Source organism: Halichoeres trimaculatus, unplaced genomic scaffold, assembly GCF_033239565.1.
Source record: "Halichoeres trimaculatus isolate MK-OKI-2021-1 unplaced genomic scaffold, fHalTri1.1 fHalTri1_scaffold_6, whole genome shotgun sequence".
NCBI classification, from domain to species: Eukaryota; Metazoa; Chordata; class Actinopteri; order Labriformes; family Labridae; genus Halichoeres; species Halichoeres trimaculatus.
The window spans coordinates 21430372-21447157 of record NW_027437184.1 but is presented as its reverse complement, the minus strand read 5'-3'; the positions used below and the strand labels follow the sequence as shown (position 1 = coordinate 21447157).

Genomic DNA, 16786 nt, shown 5'->3' with positions numbered 1-16786 from the left:
CAGCATCATCAAACTGGTCCTGAGTTTGGGGATACTGGTATTCATAACAGTAGAGGAGACATCAAGCTAACAAAAAAAGTCTCACCTGACTTTGTGGACTTGTCCAAATCTCTGACAACACTAACCGGGACCTGACCAACACTGAGAGCTCCAACGATTACAACCACATCAAACAAACCTGAAGAAGATGAAATATAGCACAGTAAACTTTTTCCTTGATGAAAAGGACATTGTTGTCCCCGTGTAAAAAAATATGCTGCATAAATAAACTTTGACTTGACTTGACTAAAGAAATGAAAGAGTGGAAATTGGAAGAGGGTGTTTCTGCTGCCATCGTTCCTGCTCTGACTGGACGACCTGTGTTGACTGCGGCAATAGCATCACCAGTAATTCAGTTGAAATTGGAATCGATATAAACGTCAAGTTATTCAAAATGATAAATTAGTTTGTTTTTATAATTACACACACACACCACAGACAATGAGCAACCACACAGTGATTACATCTTATTTTATTTCACTGTTTTATTTGTTCATGTATGTTCATGTCTGAGTTTGTGTTTGTGAGGGTTGTTCTGTGTGTTCGCGTGGCTTCCATTTCATGCTCTCATGACGCTATCACAAACTCTGGCATTATTATGATGCTGTTGAAGGTTCACTATAAAAGTGCAGAGATGGCACAGCTCTGCTCCAGCTTTTTTGCTGGAGACAAACAAAAACAGCTCCTGAATTTGGTCCAAGTGCTAAATGGTTTGGCATGTGGCATTGATGTTCTTGAGCTTTGTGTATACATCTGTAGATACAGTTGACTAAATTTCACTTTCTGAGACAGCATGGAAGTGACCCTCACACTCCTTTTTTGAGGTGAGCATGGAGTGATAAGATGATGTGTCTATTCAAAAAAATGCTTTCACATGTAAGGTAAAATCTGCTTCACACTGTTGTGTAATTTTCTAACACTATAGCTTCTTGTAAAGATAAACAGCACCTGGTATGTAGCCCTCCTCCTTCTCTGACACTGCCATCTCCCACTTGTCTACCTTAGTGACCTCAACACAGGACCAGAATCCGTCTTCCTCCATCTGCTTCAGCTCCTGTTCCAGAGCTGCTTTAAAGTCCAGATTGTCCTGGTTACCTCTGGTGGTCAAGCAGATGTAGCCACCTAGTGGAACCAGGGTGACAGAGCAGCATCGTCAAACTGGTCCTGAGTTTGGGGATACTGGTATTCATAACAGTAGAGGAGACATCAAGCTAACAAAAAAAGTCTCACCTGACTTTGTGGACTTGTCCAAATCTCTGACAACACTAACCGGGACCTGACCAACACTGAGAGCTCCAACGATTACAACCACATCAAACAAACCTGAAGAAGATGAAATATAGCACAGTAAACTTTTTCCTTGATGAAAAGGACATTGTTGTCCCCGTGTAAAAAAATATGCAGCATAAATTAAATTTGGCTTGATTTGACTAAAATAAAAATTTACTGTAAAAATGTCATAATTGACTGCGTTAAAGACTGACTTCAAAACTTTCATCTAAAACCAAAAATGAGGAAATAATTAGTGGTTACCCCACTGGACAGGTAGTGCTTCCTCTCCAAGCATGCACATCTTCAGATCCTGGTACAGTTCAGTCTGTCTGGCCATATCTATCATCCTTTTGCTTCCATCAACACCCATAAAATGTCCAAACCCATGTCTCTTCATCTGTACAAGAAAGACACACTTGGTTATTGATCAGCATCTTGGAACAATTCAGAGTATGAAATGAGTAAAATGAAAAAAGTGAAAATAAAGAGTTTAAAATGATTGTGATGGTATTCACAGCACCAAGAAAACATGTTTACAATGCTTTATGAGCTCTTAGTGTAAAATGTTAGAGAGAAAAAGAATTGAAAAAGACTTCTCAAAAGTCACATTTTCCTCTTCTTACATTTAAATACTGCATGTTTGTATGTAATTACACTCATCAATGCATCCTTTTTTCTATTCATAGTAATGTAAAGAGTTTGTCCCATTTCCTGCAGATTTACCTGTCGAGCCATCAGTCCTGTCCCACAAGCAACATCCAACACTACAGCTGCTTCACGATCACCACTGAAATGAGATGAGATCCTGCTTGCTGCCACGCACGGTGCACTGTAGCCAAGAATAGCCAGGTCCTATTCAAACAGTTTTAAGAAAGGAAACAGAGAACAGATGAGGAAGCTCTGTAAGACCTTGACTTCTTTGATATGAAAGGACAAAAGGAAGAAAGTGCTGCTAGATGAATCAGCACACTTTTGGACATTGTACTTAATTTCTAAACAATACTATCTATGGGGATGGGTACCTTTCACATCTAAAATGACACAGTACCTGTGCCCTGTACCTGGCAATCGGTACTGGTACTCACTGGTGCCAATTCTCGGCACTTCTCTGTGTTTATATTTAATAAATATTTACTTGCTTAGTATTTGAATCTAAGTTACTCAGTTTAACATATCTATTTATCAATACATAAACGTGCAATACTGTGTTCATGTCCAGTATGGAAAAATGCCTTGTCTTCCACTCATTCACAGTCACATGGATGTGTTTAGGTAGTGAAACATGGTACCATTTAATTTACGTCGATCAGAACTCCAGACAGAATTAAGTTAGTACCTATAAAACTAACTAAATCCGTATCCTTGCCTAAGTATTGATCTTAGTATCCCTCCTAAAGTCTATAAGAGTAAGTAACATAGTCAGTAAAACTCTTCTGCTATCTCACCTGGTCGTAGTTCTCTGCCCAGGAGTCGTAAAATTTCATCTTATCTTGTAATGTACAATTCTCATGGCAAGATAGGACTGCTGCTCTGACATCCTCAAACGTCTTTCTGCTAGCTGACATTGTGGAAAAACCTGTTTGAAAAAAAGAGACCAAATGCAGACCAGTTATAAAAGTACCAGGTATCTGAATTTTACAGATTGTATATTGAAACAGCCATAAATGTGGATGAGACAAATGTTGGATATTAAAAAAAAAAAGACTTAATAAATATATAAATAAATAAAAATCAATAAATCAATCAGTCCATCTATATCTACACCTTAGTACTGCAGTCAAAAAAACAGTTTAAAATTAAATAAGCCATAGAAACATTACTTTCACCAGGTTCTGGGATGAAGAAGTGGTTTGACAGTTATTAGGTATTTCTTTATTGTCTTTTTACTGCTGACACAACCATTTGTAAATTCTAGCATGTATGTGCATTAGCAAGATATGTTCATAAATGTAATGTTAAGTTAAAATGACAAAGCAATATTAAGACAACATGGCACTTTACCAGGAATTGATGACAGGTGTTGAACTTTTCATAAATCCAGATAAGTTTTTATGTAACAGTATAAAGATAAAAGGTAACACGTGTATGTATCTAAGCTGAATACTCTCATCCTTCTAAAATACGTTTAAAAATCACATCAGTCCAAACAGCAGCATACATTTGATTATATGTTCTACACGTGTGTGGCAGGTATGTGTTCAGTAAACCCACCTGTACTTTCAGACAGTTTTTCTTCAACAAGGTCACCACCGGAGACCGTGTTTTTTGCTGCAACGCATTTACAATGGTACGGTTTCCCAGACCTGCTGCAGACACAATATTGAATGATAGAGACCACTGATCCAGTCTGCTATATAGTATGAACCAAATGTGATTAAAGGGTCCAATTAACCCTCAGCAAAGACTCTCAGGGAAACCGCACACGTTCCAACTTTCATGCTTCTCAGCAGCGCCAGGTTGTTACCTTATTTTTGTTCTTAAAAGTCATTGGTCCAACAAAACTTTCCGCTGCGGTGGTTTAACTCTTAGAGACTCCCTACCTACTCTGATAATTAAAAAGTCCATAGCACAATTGCTCCACAATCCACTGAAAGCGGCATTTGTGCTACAGTGATTCATGGGCATGCGCATTGTCGCTGGTAGTGATGAGATAGTCGCGAACGATCCATCCCGTAGAGCCGACTCTCTAAAGTGACCGACCGGATCCAGCTCATGATTTGGAGCTTTTTTCCCTGTGACTGGCCAAGGTGTCTGTGTCCAAACCATAGACTGGGTAATGAATGTAGTCACCATCTGTTTCTGAAACAGAGCCTATGCACTAGCAGCTATAAGGCCCTGCCTGTAGATCAGCTTAGCTATCCATACAGCGTGTGCCTTTAGAGAAAATTAGTAATGCATACAAGAGTCATATTTTGTACCTTTTCTTGTTGTGTTTGCAGTTTCCAGTACTTAAGGAGCCAGCCTCTACATTATAGAATTTCCACATTGCCTCATAAGTTTAGACTAGAGCTTGGAGCCTGGTCCAAATGAAGCAGTATGGATAGAGGGGCCACGAATAAACACACACACACAGGTGCACAGAACAGTAAGCACACCAACATTAGCACATACACAGGACAGTGAGCACATGAACAGGAGGGAAAGAGATGAGAGAGAACTTGTGATACTGAGAACGTGCTGTGAAGGAGAAAAAATTAGAAGCTGAAAATGACAGGACTTATACTTTTAATAGTTCAGATCTCTGTGTTGTTGCAATGTATGGACTCTCACACAGACAATCTTCTCCAGCACATGGTAGATGCACAAAGAATAATCAGGATGAACCTCTTGAAGATGAGGCACTTTGTTTATCTCAATGTCAATCTTCACTTGAGACTAGCTAAAATTGTTTACTGAGATTCTGTTTTTGGTTTTGTATTTCACATTCTAATTCATATTTTGTTGTGTGATTCACTGAGTTTTCCTGTGTTGTTTTACAGTAAATAGTTATAAATTGTACAGTCAGTGACCGGACCATTTTGTCTAATTTAGATGGGTCTTTGTTGTTTTGTACTTAAATTGTTCGCACTTTGCTCCATGTGGAGAATATAACTAAAGCCATTTTTTTAACATTGGTAATTCATTTCACATATAATTTTCCAGTACTATTGGTAATTAATCAACTCATGCAATAAAAACACGAGGAACCACTTTAGAGCCAAAAGAACCGGCTCCCTAAAATGAGTTTAAATCCCCATCCCCAGTCGCCATCCCAGGCTGCTGTTCATGTTCCCACCTGTAGAGTGTTGAGGAGTCAAAACAAACAAAAAATCTTCTGGAAAGACCTCCTGATATTGAACAGCACTGCTAACTAGCCAAAGTACTTAGCTCTCGATAACGTTTGCAAAGTTGTTTCCATGTGTTTTAAATACAACTTCGGCAGTTACAGAGTCTGTAGTTCGGTACATTTCAACATGGACAACTTCCCAAAGTTCCGCTCTTCCTACAACTTATTTTGGTCCGTTTTCGTGGCATAGTTGGCTAGCTAACAGTTAGCCCAGCATTGGTGTCTGTAACTAAAAGCCTGGCCTTCCTGAGCCTTGTTGGACGGCAGGAGTTTCAACATTTACCGCTGGTAACGGGCCTCACGTGTTTAACAGTTGCATGTCGCATTTTGTAAGAAATACTGTCCCAGAAAATCGCTTGATACAATGTTTTCTGTCTGATAACGCATAGTTGAAACGTCCACATTTTGTGCCACAGGAAGTCGTAAGTTTAAAAGCTGAGGTTTCTTTTACAGGTTTCCCTGAACAGCAACGCCCTCAAAATGTCTATCCTGGGACTGAAGAAGAAACAGCCAAAGACTTTTAAAGTCAAAGTTATTACAATGGATGCGGAGATGGAGTTCAGCTGTGAGGTATTACATTTTAAAGCATCGTGAATGTCAGCGTGTCTGATTTCTACCTTTAGTTCATTGTTCACTATATGTTGTATGCATGATCTTTTATGAATAACTTGATTTACTTATTGAAAAATGACTTAAAATATCCTTCAACATCATGGCACACCTTACAGTTTCCGTATATATTGTTTTCTCATTTTTGGCAGGTTTTGCTGCGTTAACTTTTCATCGTGACACTCTCACACAGATTACATGTTTCTTGAAAATGCTGTTGCTCAGCTTTTACCAAGGAAATGATTGCACATCAGAAGCTGCACCTCATCTTGTTGGTGTTTGTGGTTATAAATGATTCTAGATGCACTTTATCACAAAATTCTCTTTTGGTTTTTGACATTTTGTTTGACTAAATCGTTTATATATTTATGTCTTAATTAAGTTACTGTGACAGTAAATTTGTGGCATTAAGATTACACTGTAACCTTTCAGGGATATCATTGGATGGGTTTATTTTAATCCAACATCTGTTTGTTTTTTTCCTTTTTCTTTTCTTTCCTTCTTTTCTTTCATCCTGACTAACTGATTTCCTAATTGCTTGCTATTTTTTCCTCAGGTGAAGTGGAAAGGCAAAGACCTGTTTGACCTAGTGTGTCGCACTGTTGGACTGAGAGAGACCTGGTTCTTTGGACTCAGGTACACAGTGAAGGACACCTACGCTTGGCTGAAACTAGAGAAAAGGGTGAGTCAAGGACTGAAGTTGTGAGTGTCCAACTGGCTAATGTCTTTGAAAAGTACACATGGTTAAAATCCAATATCAAACAGTGTTATTAGAAAGTTTTGTACAGCGGAGATTGTCTGTATTTGTGTACAAAGTAAGGCTAATTTAGATTTCGGTAAAAGCAGCAAAATGTAACCATTTTACTCAGGGTTGCACACCACAGTATTAGCATCAACAGATAAAGTTCCTATAAAAGATGCTCCCTGATAGGTGGTTGGTTGGTTGGTTGGTTGGTTGGTGTTGCAGGTGTTGTTTGTCTTGTTTTTGTCTCTTTCTGAAACAAACAATGAGGAAATTTCAAGTACAAGGTTTAATCACGTTTTTATCAGATGTACAGGCCAGGGATATAAAATAAAAATAACCCCCATGTCTAAAGCGCCTGAATATACAAAAGATTGTGTCATTCCTGTTTGATAAATTATGTATTCATTATTTCTGTGTTGAGTTTTTCTTTCACTAGCAAATATACACATAGACACTGGTCATGCTATTTTATTCTAGGTCAGCTAAAGATTCTGTTTTAACCAATATATGACTGTGAAACCTTTTTTATTCTCTTCTCTTTTTTATCACCAAGGTCTTGGATCAAGAGGTTCCCAAGGACTCTCCCATAACATTTCATTTCTTGGCTAAATTTTTCCCAGAAAAAGTAGAAGAGGAGCTGGTCCAAGAAATTACTCAGCATCTCTTCTTCTTACAGGTAATTTAGCTTTTATCAAACAACTTAACACACTGTCATGAGACCTAGATGACATATTTCAACTGAATATCTGGGATATCATCGACAAAAATGTTTCATCTATGTGTAAAAACTGTTAAACAGGTGAAAAAACAGATCTTAGATGAAGAGATTTTCTGTTCCCCTGAAGCATCTGTTCTCCTGGCATCGTATGCCGTCCAAGCCAAGGTGAGAGACGCCTTTCATGCATATGCTCCGCCTTCAGTATGCTGAGCTTTATGTTTGAAGCATTGTGTACCTTTCATTTTCAGTTAAACTTAGCTTTCAGCTCTTCTGCCATAAAAAATGCAAACTCCCATTTCTTTCTGTCTTTTATTTCCAACCCTCTCCCCCGTGATCTCACTCACAGTACGGGGACTATGACCCAAATTTCCACAAGCCGGGTTTCTTAGCACAAGATGAGCTCTTGCCAAAAAGAGTGAGTTCACCAAACTATCTTTACAGCATATTTTTCTTCATAATGAAGTGGAATAAATGGTTTGTTGACTTGTTTTTATTTCCACTTGTCTGTTTTGTTTACTTAGTCACAGCAGTTGCCAATGTTTGTATGCGTACTCAAAGTATGTAACCTTTTTTCTGTGACCTTAAATCTGTTTCCCAGGTTTTAATGCAATACCAAATGACAGCTGATATGTGGGAGGAGAAGATTACAGCTTGGTATGCAGAGCACAGAGGCATCGCCAGGTAGGTCTAACCCAGTGGGGCTTCTGAAATGCAGCATGCAAACACAAAATAACACCTTAACAGAAGGTGCAATCCTAGATTCTTTGGTGCAGCTTCCTGGTTTGAAACACCTTCTCATCCTTATTTTTCACTGTTTACTCAGGGATGAGGCTGAGATGGAATACCTGAAAATTGCGCAGGACCTTGAGATGTACGGGGTCAGCTACTTTTCCATCACTGTAAGTGTAAATTACTTTGTCCTCATTCTGTCAAAGTTAGTTTAACATGTAACCTCAAATGTAACTTCATGTCACTTTAACAGCAAAATAAGAGGGACACAGACCTGTTGCTTGGAGTGGATGCTCAAGGTCTCCACATCTACAGCCCCACCAGCAAACTCAACCCCAACAAGTCCTTTCCCTGGAGTGGCATCCGCAACATCTCTTACAGTGAAAAAGAGGTAAAAGAAAAACAAACAAGCAGCACATGGTTTTTGGTCAATACTCAGCATTTTCTGTCATTTTGGAGGAATTTAAGCTCAAGCTGAGACTCTTGTGGTTTTCACTTAGCCAACACAGAGCTGGTCATGAAACCTGCAGCCCCCTCATGGTGCATTTTCTCTCAAACCAACTGTTATGCTTCGGCCACACTGGACGTGAATTGGCGAATTTAAACGCACGTCACGCCCGAGGCTGGACGCTGGACTATTTTAAAAAGCTGAGGGGCTGACATCTGTCACTGTGCAGGCGGAGTAGAGAGCCCGCTCATTTAAAGACGGAAAGCCCCAAAGAGCATCTGAAAAACAATGAGCTGTGGTTTCAAAAGTATGACAGGAGAGTGTGTGAAAACTTTGGAGATCACAGTCAAGGCCTGCTGCCTCTCCCTGGTAATCCACCTCCACTGGCTCTGCCTGGCTGTTCCCTGCGACCTCATCCTCGACCCCCAGACCCATGTTCCTGGAGGTCTCCTATGGGATAATGAAGGGGTCGAGGAAAGAGAGGACCGTTGAGAACTTCCATCTTTTCCCTGGCTCTGCCCCTGCCCTGCTCCTTCCTCCTCTCTATCAGGCTCTTCCATCTTTAACGACAAAACTCCACTAAGGAAAACACAGTCGGACTCAGTGATGACCCGTGCCGGCAAATCCAGCTGGAAACAAATATTTACAGAACTTACCTTTAAAACCTGTCACTTCAGCGACTTACACCCAAGCCTGCTCCTTTTTTTCCTGTCTCTGTAGAGTGCACATGTCGTATCCTATAACTCTGGATGATGACACCGCACAGATTATGTTCTGCCCCCCAGCGCCATCAAATCAATGACTTTGTGGGGTAATGTCATCGCTGATTGGCTGCCACGGCACAGCCTAAAGCAAATTTGCGTCGAAAGTTCAATATTTTCAAGTCTGACGCCCAAACGCGTCGATGCTCCAAATGTGCCGACGCCCCAAACGTGCTGCACCAAATGCGTCCAACGCCCCGTCTGGAGCAAATCGGCGTCCAAATTCGTCTTTGCATTGACTTTGTATGTAATCGTGACGCAAATTCTCGTCCGGTGTGGCCCTAACATTAGAGTTTTTGCTTTATTGTTAAAGAATTCCAGAAGTGAGTGTTTGGAGAATAAATTCATGTAGGAACTTTTCTGTCTTTCAGTTCACAATCAAACCCCTCGACAAGAAGAAAGATGTTTTCAAGTTCTACTCATCTCAGCTGCGTGTGAACAAACTGGTAGGTTTATTGTTTTGTCCAAGCAAATGTTCACCTGAAAGTGTAACAGGAGAGTTATATTAAGTGATAAGCCACTTGGTTGTGCTCTCTGTTTCTCTAGATCCTGCAGTTGTGCATTGGTAACCATGACCTGTTCATGAGGAGGAGGAAGGTTGACTCCATTGAAGTGCAGCAGATGAAGGCTCAAGCGAAAGAGGAGAAGGCGCGCAAAAAGGTCAGCATCCTCTCAGTAGTTATAAAAGAAGAGGAAGAATGGATGGACAAAGTGTGTACATTGAGGATTGAAAGTCATAAAATGTGGTTGATCATCACTGTCTAGATGGAGCGGCAAATCCTGGCTCGAGAAAAGCAGATGAGGGAGGAAGCAGAACGGGCAAAAGAAGAGATGGAACGGAGACTTTTCCAGCTGCAAGATGAGGCTCGGCTCGCCAACGAGGCACTGGTGAGCACTTCATATTCAAGTAGTTGTTAAAATTTCTCACACTTCTGTGAGCTCACTTCAGGATGACAACCTTAAAGCTCCACCTGTTTGTAAAATGACGACATTTGCGATTATGTAAATAGCAAACTATGAAGTCAATAAGTCAATCATGTCACTGAGCCGTAGACCCAACATCTTGCTAAGTCTTGGGCACACTGACGATGCATGTGTTGCAAAAAGCTCAAAGTTGTAAATATACTTTTGTTGCAGCTGCGATCGGAGGAGACAGCAGACCTCCTGGCTGAAAAAGCTCAGATTGCTGAGGAGGAGGCCAAACTTTTGGCCCACAAAGCTGCGGAAGCTGAGCAGGAGAGGCAGAGGTTAGAGGTCACAGCTATGAAAACCAAGGAGGAGAAAAGGCTGATGGAGCAGAAGATGAGGGAGGCCGAGCAGCTTGCTGTGAAGCTGGTGGAGCAGTCTGAGAGGAGGTAACACAGCCTTGGCGAATGGTGCATTTGTCTTATTTTTGAAATCAATGGAGAAATTATGGCATTGAATTTTCCAAAATTCGGTTAACAACAACATCTTGTTTTTCAGCAAAATGTTTTATTCCACACACTCTCTTTGTTTGTTCGTATGTCTTTGTGTGTTTTCTTCTTGAATCCAGTGGTAAAACCTGACAGATGAGTTGCTCCACAAGATGCAAAGAGGCAGTCAACTTTGAGTTTGGCTGTAGTTTAAAATTCAAATGAAGTTCAAATGAAATCGATGCATAGAAAAAGGCCAAAGTTTGCAATCGTTAAGCCATGTCTGGGGCCCTTCACTGATCTGCTTACTTACTCTTGTGAATGCACTGCATACTAATTTAGCAATATCATTAATACTTTCCACCAGCCCTGAACTTATCAAACTCATCTTTCCAGGCTGAAGGAGGCAGATCACCTGAAACAAGACCTGACTGAAGCAAAGGACGCTGAGCGCAGAGCTAAACAGAAGCTGCTGGAGATCACCAAAACAACATACCCTGTACGGTGATGATCATACCTGTCTTTAAGCGTACTGTGATGCCTTCTTTTGTTTTGTGAATGATTGCAGCCTCAAACTTTTTAGAGCCACATTTTATTACTTAAGATCAGCAATCTGTCTGTATTCCAGCTCATAGCAGCCTACTCCACACCCCCTGCTCCCCCTGCTCCGCCTGAAGCAATTGACTGTACCTATGAGTCTGCGTCAGCCCGCCTCGACTTCAAGGACTCTGACATGAAAAGATTGTCGATGGAGATTGAAAGGGAGAGGTGAGTTGAAGTAGTTAAAGTACTGGCATAATGCTCCTGTAAAACAGGTAAGCTTTGCTTGTTGACAGAATCTTGCCGTCTCGCCACGAAGGTTGGAGTACATGGAGAAGAGCAAACACCTGCAGGACCAGCTGAAGGAGCTGAAGACAGAGATCGAGTCCCTGAAGCTGGAGGAGCAGCAGCAGCAGGCTGGCCACTACAACCTCCGCAGTGAGGCGAGGGGATACGTCCCTGAGCCTCCTGTCTACATACCTCACAGCAATGTACGTATGATCACCTCACGTTATCTCCCTGTTCAGTAGCAGAAGAGCATCGCAAATAATCAAGTCCTGTTTTTTATCCCCATTCCCAATGATCTCACCCTCATGTGCTCCTCTCTGTGCTCGTTCATTTTGTTTTGCAGCGAAACTCTGCGTACATGTCTCAGATGGCCTTCTTTGAAGAAGTTTGACTCTACTCCAGCAAAATGAGGAAGGAGGGCATGAGCCGTCCTGACTCAGTGCTATGTCAAAATGTTTGGTTAATTCACCTGGATGTGAGTGATGGATGGACTGACAGATACACAGTAACAATGTGCTGTTGGAAAGACTTTGAATTCGTCAGCTTCCCCTTCTGGTGAGCTGTCCTGCTCAGCCAGTCCACCTGCTTCACTCCAGCACCTTCCACGTCACCACCTCAGCTAACACTTTAACACAGCACTATTTCATGATGCGGTGCCGTGGATGGCTGAATGAACAAGCTCTGATCAAATGGTGTTGTATATATTTGGTTTTAAGGGATGGTTAGCTCTAATGTGGTCAAATTTAGAATCATGCCTTTATAACAAGCAGTACAGTAGTACTTTAACAGCATTCTGCCAGTTTTTAGGTGAATGTCCAATACTGGCTGATATACAGTGGTTTAATTGTCCTTTCTTCCAAACCAGCAAAGGGATTCTCAAACTTGGCTTTTAAAAACAATACCTCAAAGAAAACCAAATGCCAAAAGTCACATGTTATCAGCCTTCTCTTCAAGTCAATCCAAACAAAAAAAAAATCCCTGATGAAATATGTCCTAATTGAATGTATTCACTTTGAAATGTACGCAGTTAACTCCCTGATTAAAGTTGACTTTTGTCCTTAAAGGGGAACAAATTAGATGGACAGACACAGGGACATTTCCTGAGAATGACACCTTAAAAACGTTAAATGCAGTGTTGACCTTTAATTTTGACATTTGTTCTATTTGCTTTGTGTTTGTTTTTAACATGCCTTCACTGAAACCACACCGGCGCCTTTTGTTGTTTCTACTAGTGCCTCATCATGACAGTTTTAGAAATGTAAACTAACTCTAACATTTCAACCTTTTGTATTTTGTGCTCCTGTTTTTTCAGTGCCTTAAGCTTTGTTTTATATTGTTATAATTTGAGCTTCTTGGGGTTTATTTTACATGCTGGTTTAATTTTTCCTCGCATTGGTTAGACTCATTCTGGGGTTACTGTCAGGTTCAGACTGAGTTTTTGTAATTTAAGTTATAGACTGATGGCCTGTCTTTTTGCTTTTCATCCTTAGCTCATGAACTTCTCAGGGTTAGTTGGAGACAATCACTGCAGCTAGAATTTCATTTTGTTTTTGTCCTGAGATATCAGCCTGATATCCACTGATGTTTACTTTTTAAAGGCTTCTGTTTTGCCAATTCGCATCAAGTCCAACACTAATTCATGCAGGAAAGAGTGTGTCCTCTTCATTTTACAAATTTTGTGACGAGCAAACTTTGGTTACACTCCTCATTTCATCCTCAAAAAGGTAGAGGCTAAACATCCTACAGATCTTTCATGCTTCCTTGTTTGACCCTGCTTATTAGACTGATGAAATAGACTGAACAGTAAAATGTAACCATAGGTTGATAAGTGAGAGGATGAAGATGATGCGCTAAACTGCCTTTTTCTTTGTTACAAATACAGTTAACATGTTTTCTTCGCATTTTCAACCTTATTTATTTGTGCTATAAGTCCCTGAATAGCATCGCCGTGCATATTCACTCCAGGTCAAACGTTTTGGGAGACTGGTTTGCGTTTTAACTTCTGTTTGATTTTTCTGAAATGCTTCTTTCATACCAAATTCAATATTCAGTAATTAGGGTGATTTTTCAATCTGAAACAGTGTTGTACCTTAAGGGATTTGGATTACTTTGATGTGACCCAAATATTCATGCTCATCTTGCTTCTTAAAAAATGTTTTGTAACCACGAGTTATTTTGTGTACGTCATTTCATTACATCGATCAAACATGTCTGTTATGGTCTTGTGTGGTGTTTGGGAGTTTTTTGGGATTGACGTGAAGACAGTTTCTTCACCAATTTAATGACATCAAGTCGGTCATCTTAACTTCAAAGGTTAAGGTCGCAGGGCGACAAAATTGACTGAATGGGATGTTTTGATTACACAGCAATTTTCAAATTTGCTCAATCAGCTTTTAAATGTCCAGTGTGTCTGATGAAATCTTGTTAAAAGTGTATTTTTCTACTACATTTTCCAGCATAGTTTTTGTACTAGAAGCGTTTTTAAAGAAACCTGCTGAAGACATACTTGTAGTGAGAGTATTGAGTGTACACAGTGTAAAACATGACAAAGCTTTTTTGCCATTTAGAGCTATTAATATGGTCAGTTGACCTAACATCCACCATTACTACACCTCCCCAACTGAGCAATTTATCAAACAAATGCGTTGTTGCTGTCAACACAGTTACGTGTTTTCAAAACAGTGGAACACAAAGAAAGAAAGCTGGCTGTTCAATATTTTTATAATTTGTAGATTGTGGCTATGTGCTCTGCTATAGTTCAGTATTTAGTGTACTTGGAGACACTGAATTTCTCAAACACACTCCTTCAAAATACAAACAATTAGGTGGGACTATTCAGAAAGCATAGTTACATTGACATACTTCGTTAAACAAACAAACCTGTCAAAATTAACTATTTCTGAGACATGTCCATTGGGTAAATGTACTGAAAGGAAAGATAAAAAGATTTTGCATTCTTGTATTACTTCTTCTTTTGGTTTTAACCCCCTGCAGAGTGTCAGTTCTATCTATCTGTGGTTTAGTGAACTGAAAATTATTTGGTTAGTTGGTCACCACCAGAGGGCTCAAGAGAGCTGACCTTAATCTTGACTCCATGCAGTCAACGGGTTAAAAATGTGGCAACCAGGGCTTGACATTAACACCGGCCAACCGGCCAAATGCTGGTGGATTTCGGCAGTGGCTGGTAACACCGCCGCTCCCACTGGCCACTTTGGCGGGTTGGATTTTATTTCAAACATGGAGCAGAGAGACAAGCAAAAAGATGACTCTGATGATGAAAGCTCTGAGGAAATTTAATTTACCTCTCCTTCATTGTCATTCTCATAAAAAAATAAATGATTTTCTTATTACAATTGTTAATAAATATTTAAGCAGACAGTGTCTCTTGCTGAGTTTTATCAGTTCAATTAATCCCCTTTACCATTTTATTATAAGCAATAACAAACTACTATTTTAATTACTATGTCTTAATAGACTGCATATTTTCATATGAAAGGAGCACAATGTTACACACAACTTTATCAGAGCTTAATACCTGATTAAGGACCTGTGGATTTTAACATTGATGTAGTCTTGTTTTGAGTGTGCATAGGGGTCATTTACATTTAGAGAGGTTGTAAATCTTTTTTAAGTAAACTTTAGCACGTCATCATCGGCTTTAATCATATTGAACATAATTATCCAACAACAAATTGTGGCCAGTGAAAATACTGAGTGGCTAGTAACTCAGGGATACCACTAGCCACAGTGGCTGGTGAGCAAAAAAGTTAACGTCAAGCCCTGGTGGCAACAGTCAAAATATTCCACAATGGGACATTTATAAGATGTAAGTAGGAGTGAATTAATGCAGTAAGGCAAAGCTGAAGCTTTTATCAACCTCATCAGAGTGTGTACCTGACTGTTGGTAACAGCATGTATTTTCTCACCAGCACAGAGTTGATATCAAATACTTGAAGGCCTTGAATCAAACTGCTGGAAACAGTTGTTGTATTTCCCATCCATCCTCATAGCTTGCCAAAGTTTAGACACGATATAAAAACAGGTTGACCCCTTCACTGTACCTTCTGTACTGACCTGTGGCTGGATGATGAGGGTTGTCTATGGTTTGCTGCTGTTGTTTCTTGGCCTGTGTGGCTCAGGAGCTCAGGGAGATGAGGGTGACACTGAGCAGACGTCAAAGCAAACCTCCACTGACCTCTGGTTGGAGGTGAGGGCACTGAGAGACATGGTGGTGGAGCTCAAGGTGCAGCTATATGCTATGGAGGAGAAAGTGAAAGACAGTGAAAGTCTGGTGGATGACCTAAGAGCTGAGCTGATCATCACCAATGTGCATGTGGAGCAACTGCAAACAGAGAATTCAGGTACGGGTGGTTCACTATTCTTAGGCTGACATCCTTTTGGATTTGATTTAAAGTATCTGACATATTGGAAATTGAGTTGCACCTTTTTAAAAAGTTTGACAGAGGTAACTTAAGGAATTTTTCAACTGACCAAAAAATCAAACTCACCCTTTTTCCAGCCAGAGCAGCAGAACTGAAATCTTTGGAAATGAGACTGACTGTAACAGAGAGCAGAACAAATGCACTTGAGGAAGAAAACGCAGGTGCTTCAATGACGCATGATCTTTTAGATGTAAAATTATAACTTCAAATGATATTTTATTGATTGTTGAGAGTGACATGTTCATGTCAGACTGTGATGGCTGTTTTTTTTTAATCCTAGTCATTGTCACTAACTTCAGATTTGCAGACCAGGCTGAGGAGCACTGAGTGTGAACTTCAGATTAGTAAATCCAGACTTGACCAGCTGGAGAGAGACAAAACAGGTGATGCACAGTCCACTGGGGTATTTATTGCTAGCTCAAGATTTAAACTTTAAAGCTCCTGTGAGAAACTTAATTTTTCCTCTCTCTTTGGTCGAAATGGGAGGATTTGTTGCCTGTAAGCAGTTTTATTCAATTGTGTCATTTCTTATTTTATTTTGAATTTCAAACATGCTACTCACAAGGAATCTCTGGCATGGAAATTTTTTTACAAAAGGATTTTTGTTCTCCCAGTACGATGCGGCCAACAACACTTGCCCCCCAAATTTTTGCCTATAAAATGAAGAAATAAGGGCATATATTTGGTCTCTAATGGCCTCATTTTTCTTTTTTCTTTACTCATCAGTATTTGTTTCAGACTGTTTCATTGCTGCCTAAATCGCATCACAGGAGCTTTAATGGTATTGAAAGCTTTGTTTTAAATGCAAATACTGGCAAGAAAATATGGCCCTACAATATGTAATACAATAACTCAAAAAAGAAGTCTCTGTGTGTTTGAAACTGTTGAATATTCAAAGAAAACTCAAATTCTTTTGTTTCAGCTCAGGCCGCAAAACTAGAATCTCTGGAGATGAGACTGACTGCCTCAGAGATC

At 40.0% G+C, this 16786-nt stretch overlaps 2 protein-coding genes across 5 annotated transcripts; one reads left to right on the top strand and one right to left on the bottom strand.

The window, feature by feature from the left end:
• Positions 1–433: 433 nt before the first annotated feature.
• Positions 434–3931, bottom strand: LOC141791880 (methyltransferase-like protein 27). 4 transcript variants are annotated; one of them, XM_074672575.1, is made up of 7 exons: positions 3776–3931; positions 3523–3617; positions 2757–2887; positions 2035–2163; positions 1573–1708; positions 1270–1362; positions 450–1161 (listed from the first exon to the last, which is right to left on the bottom strand). In XM_074672575.1, exons 3-7 carry the CDS (start codon positions 2874–2876, stop codon positions 959–961), a joined length of 681 nt encoding a protein of 226 aa, XP_074528676.1. In that variant the 5' UTR covers positions 2877–2887; positions 3523–3617; positions 3776–3931; the 3' UTR covers positions 450–958. The 4 variants fall into 4 exon arrangements, with proteins under 4 accessions (XP_074528680.1, XP_074528676.1, XP_074528679.1 ...); XM_074672578.1 differs by having other exon boundaries at positions 3523–3614; XM_074672579.1 differs by lacking the exon at positions 3523–3617 and having other exon boundaries at positions 434–1161.
• Positions 3932–5065: 1134 nt separating this feature from the next.
• On the top strand, positions 5066–12545 carry nf2b (NF2, moesin-ezrin-radixin like (MERLIN) tumor suppressor b). Its single transcript, XM_074671975.1, has 17 exons — positions 5066–5425; positions 5591–5707; positions 6303–6428; positions 7045–7167; positions 7291–7374; positions 7556–7624; positions 7808–7890; positions 8033–8108; positions 8192–8329; positions 9519–9593; positions 9694–9807; positions 9913–10035; positions 10285–10502; positions 10938–11040; positions 11170–11309; positions 11401–11572; positions 11713–12545. Exons 2-17 carry the CDS (start codon positions 5618–5620, stop codon positions 11758–11760), a joined length of 1782 nt encoding a protein of 593 aa, XP_074528076.1. The 5' UTR covers positions 5066–5425; positions 5591–5617; the 3' UTR covers positions 11761–12545.
• Positions 12546–16786: the final 4241 nt, after the last annotated feature.

Excerpts from the sequence above, each read along its gene's own strand:
- LOC141791880 (XM_074672579.1), bottom strand. The coding sequence starts at position 2,876 with ATGTCAGCTAGCAGAAAGACGTTTGAGGATGTCAGAGCAGCAGTCCTA. Across the intron at positions 2,164-2,756 it reads GGGCAGAGAACTACGACCAG|GACCTGGCTATTCTTGGCTA; the intron begins GTGAGATAGCAG and ends CTGTTTGAATAG. Across the intron at positions 1,709-2,034 it reads CAGGACTGATGGCTCGACAG|ATGAAGAGACATGGGTTTGG; the intron begins GTAAATCTGCAG and ends TTTCTTGTACAG.
- nf2b (XM_074671975.1), top strand. The coding sequence starts at position 5,618 with ATGTCTATCCTGGGACTGAAGAAGAAACAGCCAAAGACTTTTAAAGTC. Across the intron at positions 8,109-8,191 it reads TCAGCTACTTTTCCATCACT|CAAAATAAGAGGGACACAGA; the intron begins GTAAGTGTAAAT and ends TCACTTTAACAG. Across the intron at positions 9,594-9,693 it reads AGCTGCGTGTGAACAAACTG|ATCCTGCAGTTGTGCATTGG; the intron begins GTAGGTTTATTG and ends CTGTTTCTCTAG.